Source organism: Ceratotherium simum, chromosome 20, assembly GCF_057802395.1.
Source record: "Ceratotherium simum simum isolate JZ-2026a chromosome 20, ASM5780239v1, whole genome shotgun sequence".
In the NCBI taxonomy this organism is placed as follows: Eukaryota; Metazoa; Chordata; class Mammalia; order Perissodactyla; family Rhinocerotidae; genus Ceratotherium; species Ceratotherium simum.
The window spans coordinates 25,464,478-25,486,625 of NC_141919.1; the positions used below are offsets into that span (position 1 = coordinate 25,464,478).

Consider the following 22,148-nt stretch of genomic DNA (forward strand, 5'->3'; position numbering starts at 1 on the left):
GATTCTCAGAGCAGGCTCTCTAAGTAGAAGTAAGCCAGGCAATTGAGAAGATGCATTCTGGAACACAAGATACTATCAAATTCACTGAGAAATTAATTTATTAAAAGACAAAATCTCAGAATCTCACTGTTAGAAAGGTAGGAAAAAACTACCCACTGCTTTCTGAATCTCCTCAACACACACTGACCAAGAAGTCACACAGTCTGTTCCTGGACTCCTTGCCACCTCAGTGTCACCCCAATGGTTGAACTGACTTAATACTATTTCTCGGAGTGTCTGCTTATACATTATTAAGTTCTGTGTGAACTAAGATATACAGATTCTGTCAATAACACCCTCCCTCCAATTCTAAGAGCATAAGATCATGATGGTAGAAACCTATTTACTCTCTTGGAGCACGGCCTCCTTTGTTTTCTGTCTGCCTGTCTCCTGGTCAGGAGACATCAATACAGGTGTTTCAATGACAGGCCAACTTGAACAACCTCTTCAACTCTATCTTTTTCTCTTCAATGGTCCCTTGAAATTCTCCTAGATACATGGGAGATGGATTCAGAGCAACACAACAAAGTAGGGCAAAAGAGATACAGGTGTTTGTAGCTCCTACTCATCTCTACTACTACTCGTCTCTCCCCTCACTCACCCCTCATGAAATCCAGGAGTACAGACATCAATTTTTCATGACTCTACTTCTCATTTTGCTTTAAATCAGGTCAGCCAATCTCATAATCTTAAATATTATCTATACACAGGTGACCTCAAAATTATATCAGTCTAGACTTCTCTGATCTCCAGACTCACCATTTGGGACTCACCACAGGCTCCTTAAACTTAACAAATACAAAACCAAACTCTCTGCTTCCTGCTGAAACCTCCCACAACCACCCCCATCTCAGTTAAAGGTAAATCCCATCCCTCCAGACGTGCAAGCCAAACCTTGGAGTCACCCTGACACTTCTGCCTCCCACACCCCATATCCAATCTATTGAGAAATCCTGCCTGGTCTGGCTCTGTTTATATAGCCAGAATCCAACTGTTTATCCCAACTTCCACCATTGGACATAAGCAGGAAGACTAGAGAGAAGGCTATTGCAATGATCCACTCAGGGAGGTTTGGTCTTCCTGCTTCTGCTCCTTGTCCCCCTTAAATATACTCTCCATACAGCACTCAGTGATTATATTAAAACAAATTAGATCCTATCACTCCTCTACTCAGAACATCCTTTCGATGGCCTACAAGGCCTAAACAATCTAGCCCCCATTTTTTCCCTGACCTCCTCTTCTTTTTCCTCCTTGTTCACTCCTCTCCAGCCACCGTGGACTCCTTGATGTTTCTAGAACATACCAGGCCAACCAACTCCTGCCTTAGGCCTCTGTATTTGCTGTTCTCTCTGCCATTAACTTTGTCCCCCCAGAGAGCTGTATGATTTACTATCTGCCTCTAGAGTGTAAGCTCCAAGAGGACAGGGAATTTTGAGACTGATCTGTTCACTGCTATATTGCCAGGGCCTAGAAGAGTGATTGGCATTAAACAGTTGCTCAATAAATAGTTGAATGAGTGAAAGAGAGATAGTTTTCAGAGACATTTCTTTTTGTTTTGCAATCTGAGGATCACTTTTAGAGATCACAGGTAGCACACATAATTAGATGAACAATTCTGCATTAAAATGTAAATATAAAACAAATATTTAAATATCTAAAAGATTTTTAAGTGAAACAATAAGTTGAAATTGTTATAATTTGAAATTGTTGTTGAATAATTTGATTACACAAATAATCTTATAATTTTTTCCACATTAAGACAGTTTTCTTTTATATCTTATTCTCTTCTGAATTTTATGTAATATCTATCTGAGTGAAAAGGACAGATGAAACAAAATTAAATGATTTAGAGATGGTCAGTATAATGTTTTTTAGAAATGCATGAATTCTGTATTTAGGAATTTTAAATTATCCCCCATTGCAGACACCTTCAATTAAGCCTATTCTAATCTCGACTAAGTGAGAATTCAACTTCAAAATTTCACTCCCAGGCACAGCTGTTTGACAAGTGCAGCAGGAGCCTGTCAAGACACTTGGCAGCATCATTCCTTCAGAACACAATGGACTTTTTTTTTTTTTTTTTTTTTTGCCAGCCCCTATTACTCACTGATGGTAATTAGCAAGCCAATCTTTGGAGGAAATGTATAATCAGGCAACTAAAAATGCCTTTTATGAAACTCCTCCTTGAAAATAAATCATTGACACTGCAAATGGTCAATACATACTCTTAATTTTGAATTAAATTGCCCATTGATTTACCACGATCTATGTTCCTGACCCCATGGTCTAGTGAAATTCATTTTTTTCTGAAGTTCTGAAATCAAGAAAAGTGACAGTAACACAGTTGTTGATTTTGATTTACCATCTCAAAGGAGTAAGCCATTAAAATGATTTCTCCATTATTTGCTCAGATTATACAGCTCCTTCCTTGACTGGTTCCAACATAAAGGCCCCATTCCACGAGCACAGCACAAAACCAGGGTTATAATCAAAAGATGTCCTTCCCGGGGCACACATGGAGCAGAATCAGGCTGACCCAGACAGCCTAAGCTGCTGGAGTCCTCACAAACAGAGGGTCAATGCACTGGGCTGTTGGGGGAAATACTTACTACAAGGACAACCAGAGATAATTACAATAAACTCAGTCCTTGCCTCAAGAATCTGAATACTCCCCACCTCAATTTATGATGCAGCTTGGGCTTTCAGGAAAAAACAGAGCCTGTATCATTGTCACACCTTTATAACAACTTGTATTCCAGCACACGTCCCACCAAAACCTTCAACAAGTTTTGACAAGTGCAGCTGAATCACCTGAGATGGGCCAAAGGGTCAGGGCCCTGAAACTTTGTCAGCCTGATTACCTAAAGCCACTGGAAAGCACTCCATGTGTTTCAAAGAACAGGTAGACTTTCCACTATACAAAAGCAGCTTTGTTTCTGTATATGTGACGCCTCTTAATTAGAATCAATGATTTTTTTTATTGTCGTTCCCGATAAGCTTGTTTACCTAGCTTCATTTTCCTAAAACACTTTAAACGTTTCTAGGAAGGGTGAATGTCGGCAGAACACTGAGACAGGCCTTGAACCGGGGCTGCGGTACTGCATGATGTTTACAATTTGTCATCCTTGGGGGTAATTTTGCAAGCTTAAACACACTAAAGGACATATTATAAAGAGCCAGGCAATTTCATTTTGTTTGACTATATTTATGGAAATGGACCAAAAGTGTCCATAGAGGCACATTGTCATTTCTTCCTTGAGCGTGTGCCAGTTCATGACCAAAAGCAAGCACTGAGAGAAGAGAAGAGCATTTATGACCACTCTGTGTGCATCAAATAAGCTACTTTATGAACAGACGGGGAATATTGTGTTTCAGGGTCTTTGTAAAATAGCCCTTCACACCAAATTTCTGCTCACAATGGTGGATCTCTCCGTGATTCACTTGTGACCTTGCCCTTGATAATGAGCAGATCTCCCTCAGGGGTGAGTGCCTGTGGGACATGAAGACATTGCACATCCTCATGACTTAGAAAGATGATGAGCAGTGGGGAATTATGCACCAAGAACATGTAATTTGGACAAGGTGGGAAAAACTGAGTAATTCACTTGAGATAACAAGAGTTTTCCCAGCAGTGGTGACTATATGGCAATGGAATCCTTGGAGAGTAAATAAGAAAAAAATGGTTGGGCTGGGAAAGATTTAGTAAGTTGAAAAGCAGTTATAGGAGCCAGTACTGATAAGAAAAAAGAAATAGTCTTTAACAAAACCAGTTTGATGAGACAGGGTCGCCACTCATGGAAAGCTCAAAGACCAAGACTGAAACATTTCTTCTTTTCAAGGGGATACAGAGATCCAGGATAAGCCAAGGGTGAAGCAGGAGGGGCACTTCTAGTTCCCTGCAGCAGACACAATATTCTGTGTTTAATCACCTCCTGCACACACAAGAAGACCATGCTTCCCAGCCTCCTTTGCAATTAGCTGGGGTCATGTAATTGAGTTCTGGTCAATGGGATGCAGGAAAAAGTGAAGTGTATCACTCCTAGAGACAGCTCCTAAAATCTTTTGCACAATCCTCAACATCCTGTTTTTCACCCTAGACTCAGATTGCAGAGCCACTAAAATTGAAGGATCCTGCCTGATGGTACGATTACAAGGAGCAAGTTGTATTCGAACATGAATAAGAAATAAACCTTCACCATACCAAGCCACTGAGATTTGTGGCTGTCTGTTACAGAAGTTAGGTTATCTCAATATACTCCAAAAAGGCTTCCTTGTTATCATTCGCCTTTTCAAATATCACGTTATTGCCTAAGAGTATCTCTCATCTCATTCTTAAGCAGAGTGATTTTAGAGACCTTTAAGAGCAATAGAAAAAATTAATTTGCTTTCAGATCAGTAGAAGACAGGTTACCTAAGGAAATAAATGGCTAGCATGATTTTCTGAGGTGTTGGAGGGAACAAACTGTCCTTTTCTCTATGTTAACAAAAAATATTTTATTTATTTTTAACTTTTTACTATGGAAAATTTCAAATCTTAACACAAGTAGAAACAGTAAAATAATGAACCTCCATGTGTCCACCATATCCATTGGCTACATGGAGTATGTGTGCATACTTGGAGTTAGGTGATGGATACATATATATCCACATACACATAGATAGATAGATAGATAGGTAGATAGATAGATAGATAGATAGATAGATAGATATGTATGTATATATATTTTGAGTGTACTTTATATTAATCTAATCATTGAGCTAGATGTTGTGGGTAGGACTCAAAGGTGAATAATGATCTTTGTGTATATAGCAGGAAGAACAGAGTATGACTCTCAAATTCCACAAATTACCTTGCTCTGAGGGCTATCATGACGATTAAAGCAATCTAGTAGCTTAGAATTTGTAACATGGTTATTTTCTTTCCCTTCCCATTTCCCTGAAGGAGTTTCCAGTCTAAGGGAGAGGTTTAATACTTCCTTCCTAGTCAAAACAGAGTTACCTCTGGGAGGGCTAGTACACTGAATCTTTTCTCAGCCATTCACTGTTTATATGTATGAATTTTATCTTTGCTGAAGTTCTTTCCCAAAAGCAAGCATTGAATAAGTGGAGAGAAAAATAGGAGCAAAGTGAGGAACCCTGAGGTAGCATGGAAATTATGAGGAAAGAAGACAGTAGAAGTTCCCCCAATGCAATGGAAGACAAATTTCCACTTCAGAATGTTGTGTAAGGTGGGGTTCCCCATTTTCCCTTCATTACAACTGCTCCCCCACCCTCAAATCCATTCTCTTGACTAACAAAGCACCCTTTGATGTTTTCACACTAGAAATTATCACTGGGGGGAAGCGAGCAGCAGAAGAAAAAGAGTTTAACAGTACAGTAGTCCCCCCTTATCCATGGGGGATACATTCCAAGACCCCCAGTGGATGCCTGAAACTGTGGATAGTACAGACCCTATATATACCATGTTTTTTGCTATACATACATATTTGGGGTGCGACAGCAAAACTAGCATGAATTTCTTTTTCCTTCTTCTCAATTTCATGAAGAGAAGATTCATTCTTACCATAGATCTTAGCAACCTCAGCACACGATTTTTTTTCTTTTCATAATAAGTTGAGAACTTTCACCTTTTCACTTGAAGGAAGCACTTGACAGCTTCTCTTTGGCATATCCGAATTGCCAGCATCACTACTCTTGCACTTTGGGGCCATTATTATAAAACAAGGGTTACTTGAACACAAGCACTGCAATACTGAGAGTTCATCTGATAACCGAGAGGGCTACTAAGTGACTAAGGGGCGGGTAGCGTATATAGCGTGGATACGCTGGACAAAGGGATGGTTCATGCCCTGGGCAGGACGGAGCGGGATGGTACAAGATTTCATTACACTATTCAGAATAGCGTGCAATTTAAAACTTATGAATTGTTTATTTCTGGAATTTTCCATTTAGTGTTTTCGGACTGCAGTTGACCACTAGTAACTGAAACAGTGGAAAGTGACACTGAGTAAGGGAGGACTACTGTAGTAACATTTCTCGTCAAAGGATGGGCTTACCAGGCCCAATTTTCATGCCTCAACTTTACAATTAAAGCACTTTCAGACATTCTAAAACACAGACATTATTCTGGAGAGACAAGCCTGAGATGCTGCCTGGCAAATTATAAGAGCAAGATCAATCAGATACCCTATCTGGAACACTCTGAACACCTGGGTCCACCGAGGTTGGCTCTAGGCTGTGCTTTCTGGTCACACAGGCAGATGCCTGACCTTGGGAGGCTCAAACCCCAGGTGAGGTGAGTGCGGCTGGAGCAGGAAGCTCAAGTAGCAAAAGGCAAGACTCTTCTCACTCTGCCTTCCCCAGTATGGAGAGGCACACAGCCCTACAGTGTTCCGAACTGAATCACTGGGAAAGGGCACCATTTTGATGAGAATTAATTTAATTTGCTCTCCAACCTAACCATCTCAAACATTTAGCTCTGTTCTGTATTAATTCAGTCTAAGCAGAAAAAAATTCCAAAGTAAATCTTAGCAGTGAGGGGAAAAAGTCTTGAAAGGGCTGACAGGCTCAGCATAATGAGCACCAGTCCAAACTTTTGTTTAACAGTACTTCACTCTCTTTACAGAGTATAAAAGGAAATATTTAACTAATGGAAGGATATTCATATACAGGATAATGCATGCAGCCTCTGTCCACATCTTAATCATTCTACATAACTGATCAAATAGCTTTGGTCTCTAGTTGTCCCCAGGTTTCTAATGTTTTTCTTTAAAGTTCACCAGAGAAAATGCTTTTATGCTTGTCTCCATTTATGTGTTTCCCAGGCTGATCACTTGGTATAAGAAAAATTTGTGTTTCATATGATAGCTGCCAAGAGATATGTTTTAACAAAGCATTAAACTATAAACTTTAAGAGACAATGAGACGGTTCAGGGAAGTCAAAGTTTCATTTCATCTTCACTAAAGCACAGTGCCTGCTATCTCAGTGATGTTACTTCCTAAGTTTTTTTTTTTTTTGCATTAATGGGATATGCATTTGTATTAACTAGGTGTGCAATTCTTCCTAATTTTCAAAACATTATCCCTATTTGATAGTAAAGGTCCTTTGCTATAGGCCAAAGGTAAATTTCCAGCCTCCCTTCCCACTCCTACCTAGTCTCGGACGATGAAACTACTTGGGAATTGTTTTTCTTCTGGGCTCTTTCACATCCTTGTGCTATCGCACATTGTAGTGCTCCACTTGAATGGCCTCCTTCCCTTTCTCTGCAAGATTACTCTCTTCTCTCAAGATGCAGTCACCTCCTCTAAGAAGCCTGCCCAGACTCTACAGAAATAGTTGGAAGCTACTTCCCCCACTTTCCCACTAAAATAATCTGTATAGACCTATACCATAGCCCTCGTTTCATTACTATATAAATAACTATTTATGCAGCTGTCATTCCTAGAAGACTGTGAGCTCAAGAGAATGTCCCATTTATTTCTGTACTTTCCAGCTTCCAGGACAGGGAGTGGCACATGGTTTGTACTCAGTGAGCAAATGAATGAATGAACATGCATTGATTGGGCAGACACATCAGTGTATATATTATTTGTGTAGGACAACTGCACATCCTGGTTTTTCCAGGACAAGCCTGGTTTACATTGATATTCCAGCGAAATAGAACTCCTTTAACTCTAAAAGGTGTCCCAATTTGAATAATAAATTATATGGTCACCCTAAGTTTGCAGCATGGTATAATGACTTATGCACACTGCTCCTACCTGCACAGAACCAGGCCATCTCACTTCCCAATATCTTAATAATTTTTCAAATTAACCATTTTTTTTTAATTCTTCAAAATTCTCCCTCAAAAGAATTAGTCTTTCTCCCTACTCAAGTCCAGTATCTATGGCCCAAGAAAATAAAAATAAATACTGTGCTGCAAAATAAGAACACACAGGCTTCACTCCATTTTCTCACCAAATTCCTATCTACAACCTACCTCCTATATGAGTGATGACACCTATTAGACCAATCCATCTCCCGTCTGGACGAGGCTTCTAGAGTTTGAACAGATGGGAAATTGAGCCTGCCTGCCCAGGTTCACAGTCACACATCCACTGCTCAGGGTTACAACATCCATTGTTTTATTGATAGTCTAGAAGCCCTGACTCAGTAATTACAATAGAAACTAATAAATCTGCCTGGAAAAAAAAATAAACATCTCTTTTCCACATCATTCTACTAAGAGCTTGAAGAAAACACATTGAAAGATCAAAGAGAATCGGACCACTTCTTTTTTGGAAAAATAAATGTGTTTGGTCTTTCACTCTACACACTCAAATGCTACCTGGACTCAAAGATGTCAACACGACCCCTCAAAGAAAAAGTAAGCAAGAAATATTCCAAAGGTCACAAAAGATGTTTCTAATAAATTGCCATACTAATTTTCCACACTGATGCAGTCTGAGTGAACTAAGAAAAATACTTTTTTAAATCTATATATGAACAAACCTCAAAATGTTTTAAATACATTCCCTTAATCAGATCATTTATGAAAAGATTTGCATAATTCTTTCTAATTTTAAAAACATTATTGCAGGGCATGAAATTAGAGAAAAACCACAAAACAAATGTGAACTAAAAGGAACATTAACCATCATGTAGTTAATGATTTTGCTTAATGAGGATAAAGCCTCAAATATTTAACCTCTTAGGGTTTCTCTCATTATCTATTGTTTTTCATTAATCCTAGAATCGCAGGGCAAAGAAATATAAATCATGATTTGCTTTGAAACATTTGCCCAAATCTGCTACGAATTTATTTTCAGGACAAAGTTCACAAAAGGCCAGTTCCCCAGGTAAAGTGGATTAAATGCCTTCTAAAGGGAAATAAAATTAAACCACTACCAAATGGCAGGCTTCTAAACTGTGTTTGGGGATGTGAAATCCAATTTGACAGATGCCTTACAAACTGTGGTCAAAGCCCCATCTGATGAGAATTTCTGTGGTTTTGCTTTTACCTAGACTAAGGGGTTCACAATTTATAGTGACATATATATACATGTCTACAGTATGTTGAACAAGTATGTACGCAGATTAATATGCCAGTGTCTCTTTCTTATGTAAAACTGCTGGAAGAAAACTTGCGATTTAGTTGTATTTTTTTAAGTCATTGAGTTTGCATTAAATATCTGACAGACTGATGCCTTGTGGGATATGATTTGGAAGCTACGCTCTCTCTGATCTTTACCAGATGTTTCACTGGTGGTATTTCAGCCTCAAGAGACAAAGAGGATATTAATGTTAATTTTATTTATTTAATCACATCACGCAGATTTGATAAAAGGGAAAATTCAATATTTTGGTAATTTACCAACTCTTCAGAAATATCCATAGCAGCAAAAATGTTTTGAAGACCACTTTATTTTAAAAGCAGAAAGGCAGCACTGTATTTGGAAGAGACAACACTCTATCTTACTTTTAAGAATGGGAACGATGTGCTAGATTTGTCAGTTCCACTTTTAACTCAGGGAGGCAAGGAGGTGGCAATAATATAAACTGCTCAGCACAGTCTCATCCCAACCTTTAACTGACTATTAATTGTAGAGAAAGAGTACTCTGAATACAACACGAATGCTCAGTTGAAAGCCTTCTGCCATTATCAGAGTCGCTCTATTATCTTCTTATCTGTTGTCTCTGAATTTTATTCCAAGGGAACACAAAATTACCCTAATCATTGTCAGGACACTGATGATAATAAAGATGTACTAGCTACTAAACACTGCCTCCCTACACCTTAACTTTAATGATAAGATAGGCCTTCATTTATCTAGAGTTCGTCGTCAGAATGTGGACACTTTCAGAGTACTGGTTCTCACCCTTGGCTACACATTAGAATCACTTTGGGAAGCTGCACCTCAAACCAATTACATCACAGACTCTGGGGGTGGACCCAGGAACAGGTATTTCATAAAGCTCTCCAGGTGATTATTTTAAATGCTTTATTTATTTATTTTTTTCCCCCAAAGCCCCAGTAGATAGTTGTATGTCATAGATGCACATCCTTCTAGTTGCTGTACGTGGGATGCGGCCACAGCATGGCCAGAGAAGCGGTGCGTCGGTGAGTGCTGGGATCTGAACCCGGGGCCCCAGCAGCAGAGCGCACGCACTTAACCGCTAAGCCACAGGGCTGGCCCTCCTGGTGATTTTGAAGTCAGCCAAGGTTGAGGACCACAGCCTTGGAGGCACTAAGTAGACAACAACTAAACAACCCTCATCTTAAAAAAATGGTATGTGTGGCAAGGGAGGTGGAGTGTTATACTCATTTATTTTCTTTTATTTTTAGATAAAAATATATACTTACAGTTATGAAATATTTCAAACAGGCAGCAAAGCATAGAAATATTTTAAGATAACTCTGACACCTATATTACCACCGTTAAGCTAAAAAGAAATTAATATTTTACCATATTTGTTTTAGTTTTGTCATTCGCTGGGAAAAAAAACAAAATCCCTACATCTCATTTCTTCTTACTTCTTTCCTCTCTAGAACTATCCACTATCCTAAGGTTACTAATTATCCTGCCCACACGATTTTATTGTTTAACCTAGTAATTATGTATCTACAACAATTATGTAATACTGCTTAGTGTGTATTGAAACATACATAAATTGTATTGTACTGTACATATCCTTTTGCATTTAATTTTTTTATTCAAAGTTGTTCTTTAAGATTTATCCATGGTGATATCTATCTATCTATAGATATAGAGATTTATATCTAGTTCACTGATTTTAAGCTCCTTTATATTATTTCATTAGGAATAAACCACAGTTTATTGATTTATCTTATCTATAAACAGGTTATTTACACTGTTTTTTAAAATAGAAAAAAAAAAGGTGCTCAATAGATACCTTTTTTGTGTGTCTCCCTGCCACCATACGCAAGAGCTTCTCGAGGGCAGACACAGACATGGTTTTGTTGGATATACTCATCTTCACCTTTACTAGATACTCCCAAAATTTTTTCCAAAGTGGTTACACCAATTTACTCTCACCAGCAATGTTAAAGCATTCCCCATTCTCCATACTTTCATCAATACTTAACATTATGAGAATTTATTAATGTTGCCAATATGAAGGTTGTGGAGTGGTAACTAATAGTTATGCTTAGATGATATTCTCCTAAGGTCCCTTCTGGTCATACACTTGTGGTCATCACATCAATGCCAAGTCTTATCAAAATAACAAAATAAAGGATATGAAAAAAAAACCTTCTTCCACAGTTTACAATGAATTTACTTTTCCTCAAGAAATGTCTTACATAGCTAAAGCTGGTCCATGAATCCATAAATCAGGCCATAAAAGACGAAGAGGGACATGGCCCCAGATCTGTATTTATTTTCTTGTATTCATAATCCAATGTTACTTAAAAAGCAAACTGCCCAATATTCAAGCCAAAGCAAATACTCTGGATTTTGCCAGGCAAAATGCCTGTGGAGAAATGAGTCAATTCATACAAAATTCAAAGCTGTCTTTGGTCAGTGACATTTTCGTGAAAATCTGTGGGTGGGTAAAAGTTTTGCAAAATTCCTTTTTGCTATTGGATAAAATTCATCCAGGAAAAATAAGCAGAATTTAAGCGGCAACCCACATTCCCCCTAATTCCCTTATTAACACTCCCTAACCTCCCAGCACAACTGCTTTCTATTGTGCACAAAGGCAAGCCATCAGTGTTTCTGATCCTGGCAACAGAACCCTGTCCCTCTGCTCACTCTGCTCCGATCAGATAGGCTTTCTCATGAGAAGTACTGGCAGACAGAGTGTGCCTGAGCTCATTCAGAACACACCTTCCTGGGAATGCTACCCAGGCATTGCACACTCTTCAACTTAATGGCAAAAAGACCTACAGTAAAAACATTCTCAGCGTGCACTCTGTTGGAACCATTACTATGGATACTGTTAGGGATGGTTAGTGTACATGTATAGTTTTGGGTTACACTTCATGTTGTCCTTTTAGGAACATGAAACAGGGGTTTGGGAAAGAAACAAATTCCAAGACTCCATGACTTGTTCGGACTTGAGAATTTCAAACCTTATCATCTCAAAAACGTAATAGAATTCAGCATAATTATACCTGGGAATGCTTAAAAGTTTTAATATATGCCAGGATTCATCAATGTTGAGATTGGTCTAAGCTCCGGAAGGTCTAAATAGAATGATTCAGCACCTAGAAATTGCTTTAATTAATAGACAGTAATGAATGGACTCAGGTATTTTTAATATAATATTGCTATATCCTAGTTTCTGATTTAACTGAGTTGCCTACTGAAGCCTTTACTTCTCAAGGCCTTTGCCATTGGCTAGGACTATCTCTGTGATAGAGGCCAGGCCTGGAGAGAGAGCAGCTGGTTTGGCTTTCCACAGAAGCAATAAGAATGAGATCTACAGAAGGGTGGAGTTGTTTGGGTGGGAAAGAGAAAAGAAACCATTCTCTTCTTCCAGTAAGTTAACCAAATAATAAATTAACAATCCTACCCCAGTTCTGCCACCTAGAATCCTGAGTGATCTGAATCTCAGAGTTCTGAGTAAGGCTGAGGAATTACAGTCAGAGATTCTGAGAATGCATTTTTCCATGCATGAAATGGAATTTGGCATCAAGGGAGGACACCAGTGGTAGCCTCTTACTGTAAGCAGGCTGTCACTGAGTAGCCCTTTCACATACTCTTCTTTTACCATGACTTTCAGAAGCTCATTGTGCTGCCTGTAGTCATGGTCACCAAACACAATTGGGTCATCACATCTTTCTTGGGTCAATAAGCTAAGTGAGTGAAAATGATGACTAACTCTAACTATGGTCCACAGAAAATTAATAACAGTTAAACATACGTAAAACAAAAGTGGACTGGGTATTATAATTCAAACTGCTCCTAGCCTTTGCAGCATGTGACACAGCCACAAAAACCCAAAGATCACTTCATGTCTCCAAAAGAGGAATGCGGTCATTTTACTTGGCAAGGATCTTGAGCTTTGAATCAACTACCATCAGATTTCAAAGCAATGGGAGTTGAAACATTTCAGTTTTAACAGTTTTTTGTGTCTGGATTCCAAGAGTGTAAAGATTGGTTCTGCAAAAGGCAGAAAAATGCATCTTTTTTCAGATGTGCTTCCACATTAAGCACAATGTCTTCTATCCATGGACTATAACTTGAGAGGACTGCTAAACTTTCACAGCAAAATTACTTGCTGCCAGTTAGCTATAGCCCTACAAATCAAGCAGATGACATGTAGCAACATAACAGTTTTCAGAAGACATAATGCTCATGATATGTATGTTTTATATGAAAATGGATGTCTTCCTGCTAAAAATATACAGTCCCGAGATGAGAATTGCAGCATTAGTCAGCTCCTAAGAAATCCTGTTTTGTATAAATACATTTGCACTATAACACGTGTAAGTAAAAGCTTTATGGTTCTAGATTTGATATGCTATTAAATTCCGCAATCTGAATTTTGCAAAGATACCATCTAGAAGTAGGAAGTCGGCAGACTATGGGAGAGAGAAATCACCTCTCATACCCATCCTGAACGATACAATGAAAAGCTATGCAGAGGCCTGCAAATATTCACCTCTCAGCTTATTCTTTCACTGAAGTATTTCTGTTTTTAATACTCATCACACACTTTAGCAAAAGTCAACTTTATAAAGTTATATGCCTTTGCAAAGTCTGGGAACAGTGGGAAAATAGGGAAATCCTATTGCACAAAAATTAATTTTGCAATGCAAAAAATATTTTTTGGGATAATTCAAGCCTTTATGTTTATTTCAGTAAAGCCAAATCCAGCAAACTATTTTCAGCCAGGATTAGTCAGAACTAAAAGGTTGGACTGTTTTCCTTCAGAGACTGAATGTCTTTCCTGCCTGCAATAGGCCGGTGTGTTCCAAACAGAGTAAATGGAATTGCCTTCAATTGCTTGTCTTTTTCTGGCATTTTTAATGCAGAACCCTACTGACAGAGTAAGGTTTTGCCGCCTGGAATGTAATTATTCTTTTCACTCATATAACCTGGCATTCTCACAATGTATCAGCTTCAGGTTTTCCTTAAGAAAAATCACAACATGGGGCATAATGTAATGACAAGAAATGCAATTTCATTCTGCCAGAAATTCTTAAAACTCTTTCAAAAATAACTACTGGACGGCGAAAAAGTGATTCTAATACTTGCATTACAGCTATCACCTGTTTGGTTTGCTTTTACATGAATCAGACAACTTGGCCAATCTAAAATCCAACATAAACATGGTCCAGATTCTTTATCAGCAAGACATACTATAGAAAGAAGGGACTCGAGCTGGGGGACCACCATCTAAATAGGTTTCTTTTCAAAATGATTTATATATTTCACACATTTAGTGACCTGTAGTATATTCAATATCCAGGGAGTACCTATAATTCTCAGATTTTAACTCTAAAAGAAATATTTCTGTCCATCTAAACTAATATAAAACACATGCTCCTCTTTTTCCAAGAGTTAACTGAGCTGTCTGAGATTGTGCAAAGCCGCCCTGTGATCCCAAGGGTGATGTCCTCCTTGTAAACCCTGAGGGTTTCTGTTAGGTGTGAAATTATTGTGAAATCATGTAACAGTCATATTATTCAAAAATAGTAAATTATGCCAAGAAACAGAGATAGTTCCAGGATCGATGTTGTGAAGGGAAAGGCAGGGGAGAAAGAGACCCCATGAACACTTCCTTCAACACCAAAGGCACATTCCCCTCTCAGTTGTCTCTCCTTATATCTTTCCACAAAATTCTTTCTCCTTAAAATTTGGTGAGATCCTGTGAGATTCCACTCCTGGGTATCCCCTGGGTGTTTTTATGCTGGCTATAAATCATTAACTAGTCTTACAACCCGTAGCATGCAGTGTGCAGGCATGTGGGTGCATGCAGCAACATTTTTACTAGCCAAGTTGCAAAGTGTGAGTTCCTTCCCAAATATGAGAACCACCCCTCCCCCAACCCAATACTGGCCCAGTTATTGGAGGGAAAGGAAAAAATCACTGAATATTTGCTTTGGAAAAGCTAAAGCTTGCTGGTGGTGCAGTGTGTGCTCCTCTGCCCTGCACATTTCAGCAACTTCAAGCTGATGCTTGAAGGCATCTATTTTCCAAGATTTTGGACAGTGCGGCAGATTTACCTCCCCTGATGTGACAGATCACGTACATTTGCAGAAGAGAATCTAGAAGTGGAGAGATACCTGGGCCGCTAATAATTAAAGAGACCTTCCCCTTCCCCAGGCTGAAAAGGGGTCAGAGCTCATGGATACCTAGACTCCCAGGCATCCAAACGCCATAAAAGAAGAAAATGTCCCCTAACTTGTGGGCTGAGTTTGGAAAGCACATGCACTTCCAATGAACTCCCGTGGGCTTTGGGAAACTCACCGTACACTTGTTGGGCTTCTCCCCGGAGTGGACTCTCATGTGGATCAGCAGTTTATAGCGGGCGTTGAATGGCTTGTACCTTCGAGGACAACCGGCCCAGAAGCAAGTGAAGTCTTCGCCTTTGCGCTGGTCTATGTGCACCTTCTCTATGTGCCGCACAAGCTCCTCCTGCTGCTCATACAAGGCGCTGCAGTCGATCCAGCGACAGCAGTGCTTGCCCCCGACGGCGTCGTCCATCTCCCCATCCTCCTCCAGGGCGCTCGGGGGCAGGGCCAGCGGCTGGGCGTGGGGGACGAGCTCTTGGTGGTGCAGGTGTGGGTGGGCGTGGTAGGGGGGCGGGGGGCCTTGGGGCGGTGGCGGCAGAGGAGGCAGAGGGGGCGCAGGGGGCAGGTCCAGGGCGCTGCCCGAGAAATCATCCAGGCGCTCAGTCTTCAGCAAGCTGGCCGGCTGGCCGTCGGGGCCCGGCAGGCCATGCTGCACCACCATGTTGTTGACCAGGCCGGGCTGGAGGCCGCCGTGCTCCAGCTGCTGCATGCGCTCGTACTCCAGCGCGCCGTCGTCGCCGTACGCTGGGAGCGCCAGGCCGCCGCTGGGCACCCGCACACCCTTCTGGCTGCTTGGCACAGAGCACGGTTGGGGAATGCAGCTGCCGCGCACCCCCAGGAAATGCCCATAGACTTCAGGCTGCGGGGACATGTTGGCTGGGGAAGCCCTCGACCCGTTGATGTAGGCGACCAAGGACGTGGGCGAAGTGCGGATGATGGTATTGAAGTCTATCCCAATGCCATCGGACAGCGGGGACAAGGACAGCCCTCTCTTCTTGGAGCGGGCTGAGTGGGACCTGGCCGAAGAGTGCCGGGGACTAGGGTAAGGAGAGTGGCTATTTTCCATGCCAAAAAGGTAGGAGGGCAATGAGTTAGAGACACTGTTGCTGGACATGGCTGTCCCAGGAGGAAGGCTGAGGAGATCCCCTAGATCAATGCCATTCTGAGAGCCATGGGTGGAGGAGAGCGAAGGGAGAGCCCTGTAGCCGTGAGACCACTCTTGTTTCACGCTCAAGGCCGACTGACTTTCCGTCAGACTCAAAGTCGTGGACGCCAAAGACTCACGCGAAATAAGGGACCTGGAACAGCAGCCAGAAGGGGGGGGGGGGGAAGGACAAACATTTTAGCAGGATATGGATTGCTTAAGAGCTAAAAGAACATTGCAGTGACAATCCCTTAAGTATTTCCCCTAATTACATTCTCGGCTAAACACACATTCTTTGGCTAAGATAAAACCCAGGGCTTTTAGTTCCAGGTAAATAACATTTTACCAAGAAGAACAATAAAGGCTAATGCTCAATGGAATAATAAAACAAAAGATCTATTGTTATAAATAATCTTAATACTTTAATTATAAATAGTCCTTGCTTTATTTTTAAATATCTTTTTTAATGTAGGGGAAACAATTAGAGACCTGGGAGTAATTATTGATGCCTGACAGCATACAAAATAAGTAAGTATTTATTAAGCACCTACTGTGCAGCATGTTACAAATAGGCATTGCAGGAAATACAAGTCTAAACAGAGTCCCAGCCTTCAAGTAAAACCAATTGCTGAGGTAAAACAAACCCATCCTTGATTCAAAAAAAGTAAACCCTCAAAGTCAAAGGGTCATCCAGGGGACGTAATAATGATTTCACAGATTTGTTTTACTAATATTAAGGAATTTTAAAGATTTCTTGAAAACAGAGCAATTTACACTATCAATACTCAGTCACAACATCAAATCATCCCAGGAAATGAAAAAATATATAAAATACAGCTATAATATATAAAGGAGTGACAGCCTGAAATCAAGTCATATCTGGAATTATGCATTTGGGCCATGCAGGGTTTAATCACTCTCATTAGTTTGGGGTTTTCCATGAGCTCTCGTCCTTAAATCAGAGCACCTTTGAGCCAAGAGCAGATCATTCGCTTTCAGTAGTTGACTTTGCAACACTTCCTCTCCTGTTCTTCTAATCCTTTACAAAACATGCCTCACGTGTCACGATATTTACCTACATATCAAAATGGTTTGTAATGTAGTCTGGCTACTTTAAAATCCATTTTGTTTTACTGTAACATCACTGCCTTAAAAATCATTGAAGCGAAAAGCTATGTCCCTTGGATGGAAAATCTGTCACAAAGAGGCTAGACATACCTTACTTTATTTCCCGACTCAGACATGGTATATATCAGAAAAACCTGGCTTATTTATATGTACCTGCATTGGCTTTCTACAGAGATCTTTTTTTCTGATGAAAAATTAATCAAAACAAAATATTATATAGAATATCTATTCCCAGAAGGAACCCATTTACTACTTCCTGCTGTTATACAGCAACCTGTTCCAAAGGAACTGAGGGAAAAGAGAAGCATTCTCATCCCACCTGTTCCTCTACTCCTTTTCACAAAATGGAAGCCAGGAACACTATTTCCTACAAGCATGAGATATTGGCAAGAAAACATCTCAGCTCCAAAATGCACAGTATAAGGTGATAGATAACACTGTTATCGATGTGATGTCTCCATCGAGTGAAGTAATGTTTACCAACGACAAACACAGCAGGAATTGACGTCCAGTTGCCCTTGACACAGATGTATTTCTTGGTCCACATCCTTATATTTGGGTTGAAGTCCTTTTGCTAGCCCCAAAGTGGTTTCTGAAGCATCTGTTTTTTAATTCCCCGTGGACACTTTCAATTATTTACCCAGAACACCCGGTGCATGCAGCTCCCCCTGCAGAGCTCAGCTGAAGGCTCCTGGTGATTGGATGTCAAGGGCCTTTGAGTCTCTTCCCCAGGGAGATTCAAGAATTGCTTTCCAACCCAAGCCAAATCAGTAGTCGTGTCATATATGAGGCAAAGACAACTGACTTTGCTTTACACCCTGAGGCTGAGAAGGTTTATAGAACATTCTCAAATGGTGCATTTGCCTGGTCACTGCCTTACTGGAGCATTTCAGATTTTTAAGCAGTGAATAGCAGGCAGAAAGTATTTTACCCACCTGTATATACTTTGCATTTGAAATTATATTATTTGGTTTGAGGGCAGCCTATAGTGAGACATGTTCATTTGTTCCATTGTCAAGAGATGTTTCTTATTTTTCTCAAATTACACCTAAGTATGGATCAGTTTAAATCTGAGCATAACTCCATGCCAGCACACTCTTTAACTCCTTGGACATCTCAGTTTTCTAAGACAGTTATCATATATTTTTCAGAAAGTAAATTATATATTCTATTCACTAAGGCAGTAATATGAACAGAGAACTCTCTCTTCTATGTCAAACACCTAATAAGAACAAAACTTCCAGCAAATGGGCTTTACCTAGTAGCCCGCCTCCCTCCTATGCAATTACCCAGATCTTTTAATCTTTCAAAGTTCTAATCCATGAAACCTCCTCCAAATACACTACCTCTCAGTAAGAATCCTCTTTCCAAATAAGTTATATATTGTCTGTACTACACCTTAAACATAGCTAACTTCAGACATCTGGGGGTGTTATCTTTCTCAATAAAATTCAAAGCCATTCAATAGAAGAGATCATTTTTATCTCCCCCAGGACCCACCAGAGTATTAGACATATGGTAATTTTTCAAAAAATTGTTGATTAAGAAGGTGAATAATCAATATAATGATAACTAACCATCATTTATAGCTTACAAAGCATTTTCCCTATAAATTATCTCATTTGATACAGCCTGTGAGGTAAGTAAACTGGATTTTTTAATAACTCCTATTTATAAAAACTGAAGTTCTGTGAAATTCCTCCCAGTGACACCAAAAAAAAAAGAAGGGGGGAACCAAAGTCCTTATAGAAGTGCAAATGAAGCTGGATCCAGTCACCTAGCTGGATCACATACATCCTCTTTTCCCCACATCATACTCCACATGTGGTCCATAATGCTCTGCTTGATTAAAAGACCTAGTATAACAAGCTTAAAGTTACACAAGCTATGGCTGGAATCCACATTTTCTGTTCTCTTTCTACAACAATATATTGAATGACTATGAAAGATTCCAAAGGACTCTCGCCTATAATTCCTGCTGCTACCCACACCAGGCCTATGGGAAAGAAAGTAACAAAGAGCTGTGGTTCTATCACAACACTGAAGCAATCTCCATTTCCATAGGTTCATCTGAACCTAAGGATAGTATTTCTGGTGACTGGTTAATTTGGAGCTATATGGGAAAGGAAAGAGATAGCTCAAACAAAATAAAAGCAATTTGAAAAACTCAGAAACTATCAGTATAACAGTGTAGGGTAGCTGGTGAAGCAAGAGCTCAGTATAACTCTCATGGGGCCATAAGAGGTGTGATGACCAAGCTGAATTGCTTGGTCAGTGCCAAACTCAAAAGAAATGTTAACTTACAGATCACATGAAATTCCTCAAAATGATGCTCAAGAGAATGAATATATACACACACGCACACACATATATATATATATGTATGTATGTATTATGTGTCATGGAAAAGATTCATGCTAGTCTATCTGGAAATTCTTGTCTATGAGCCTGGACAAATTCCCCAGAAGAATTAGCACTGCATCTGAAGCCAGGATAGCTTTATAAAATGTTAGAACTTACGTAGAACCCAGAGTCCATTCTCATCCCCCTTAGCCTCCTCTGACCTTCATGGACACAGTCCGACCCAAAAGGAAGCCCTAGGAAATTCCATCCCCAGAAATCACCTCCAAGAATTTCTGGTTTAGGAGAAAAAAATGTAGTGCCTTGTTGGATCTGGAATGACATTATTAGATTGATGGTTGAACTTTGTAACTGACAAGCTAGGTGACACTAGGCAAAGCATTTAGACTTTCTGTGCCTTGGGTCCATCATCTATAAAATAGGGGTAATACTTGCAGGTAGTTTATGAATATTCAATCATAAAATGTAAAATCACAACGTCTGTGAAAGCACTAGAAAAGCTAAACATACACAAAGCCCATGCAAGTAGCATCCAATCTCTTCTACTGCCCATTCAACTTTTGTTAGCTTGGTATATGAAGCCACTGTACGAGGTTATTGTATCAGCACTTCAGCTTTGTCATTTTAGGAGAAATATATACAATGGCCTCTGTATTACAGAGTTTTAGCAGTGCCTAAATCAAGAATGGCTCCTGGATCTTCAAGATGGTAAGGTATAGTTTGCATTTATCATTTAGTGAGGCTAGTCAGAAATGGTCGGGAAATTAATAAAGGCAAAACATATAGCCGTTGGGCATGATTCTCATCACTGGATTAAATGGAACCCAGCAAAGCTTAGAAAGAGTGCTTTTTTCCAAAATGAGCACTCCAGAAGAAAAATACTCAAAGGAGGTCAAAAGAAAAAATGCAAACAGTCAATAAATCTATGAAAACTATTCAATATTATCAATAATTAAGAAAATACAAATTAAGATAAAATAACAACTTGTACATCAAATTGGCAAAGTTATAAAAATAATACCTAGTATTTGATAAACTATGGCAAAACAGGAACTCTCAGATTGTTGGTGAGTTTATAAATGAGAAGGACTTTTCTGCAGTGTAATTTGAGAATACGTATCAAAAGCCTCAAACTATGCATTTCCTATAACTCAACAAATTTTAACTGCTATAAGAATTTATTCTAATAACCAGAGATGTGCAACAAAAGATTTACAGAATTAATCAAATAAAGTATTATTTATAATACTGAAGTAAAGGGAAACAACTAAATGTCCAGTGATAAAAGACTGAGGAAAAATTAGTTTTATTTATATACTTTTTTACAAAATGGAATCTTGGGCAGGAAGAAGCCATTATATGATGCTGCAGCAGATTTTTTATTACAAAAGAAAGTGTGTACATTAACGAAAAAAGTAATTATAATACTGTGTAGATTATTATAGATCAATTTGGTAGAAAGGAAAACCTATGCTTACAATATATGTATTTGCATATAGCTAGAAGGATGTATATCAAAATTCTACCCATGGTTCCTTGTGAGTGGTAGAATTCAGGATGACTACCGCTTACTCCCTTGTGCTTTTCTACATTTTCTACAATGAGTAAGAATTATACAGATAATCAGGAAAAAACAATAAATCTTACAGCTTTCTATTGGGCGACTATCACTCAGTCTAAACAGTTCATGATCCATTCCCCACACCCTGCATGACCCCCAATGAATAAAACACAAAGCTGATTCTCTCTCTGTCTTCTCTTTATCTCTAGACAGCAAAATGCCTTCAAGTTGAAATGTTGCCTCCTATCCTTTCTCTCCTCTGATGGAACACGCAAACCAATGTAAGGATCACAAATAAATGCAACCTTTCCAGTTGCTAATAGTAAGTTCCATACTTCACCAAGCCACTTCGCAACTCCTGTTTCTTTCCTCATCCTGCAAAAAATGATTTCCGTAGAAGGACTCACAGAATACACAGTAAAAAACATATGTCAATGCATCTTTAAGATGTTGTCTTTTAAGGATATAAAATTATGCTAAGGAATCAAAAATGCCAGAAAACACTGAGATAATGACCCTTCCCTGGCTGACCCATGAAAGGGACTGCATTAGATACATGGCTGGAGCAGCCTGTGCCCTGCCTACCATCATTTTCTCCATTAATTATCACTCTCTGCCTTCAAGGTATGGGCTGGACTTGCCACAGACAGGAAGCTGAAGGCTTCCC

The 22,148-nt window shown here is 39.5% G+C and overlaps 1 protein-coding gene across 1 annotated transcript in view; it reads right to left on the reverse strand.

The window, feature by feature from the left end:
• Positions 1-22,148, reverse strand: part of GLIS3 (GLIS family zinc finger 3) — a 295,204-nt gene that overhangs the window by 271,339 nt on the left and 1,717 nt on the right. Inside the window, exon 2 of the mRNA XM_014795446.2 lies at positions 15,463-16,585. Coding sequence (XP_014650932.2) covers positions 15,463-16,585 — 1,123 coding nt within the window. The remainder of the gene's footprint in view (positions 1-15,462; positions 16,586-22,148) is intronic.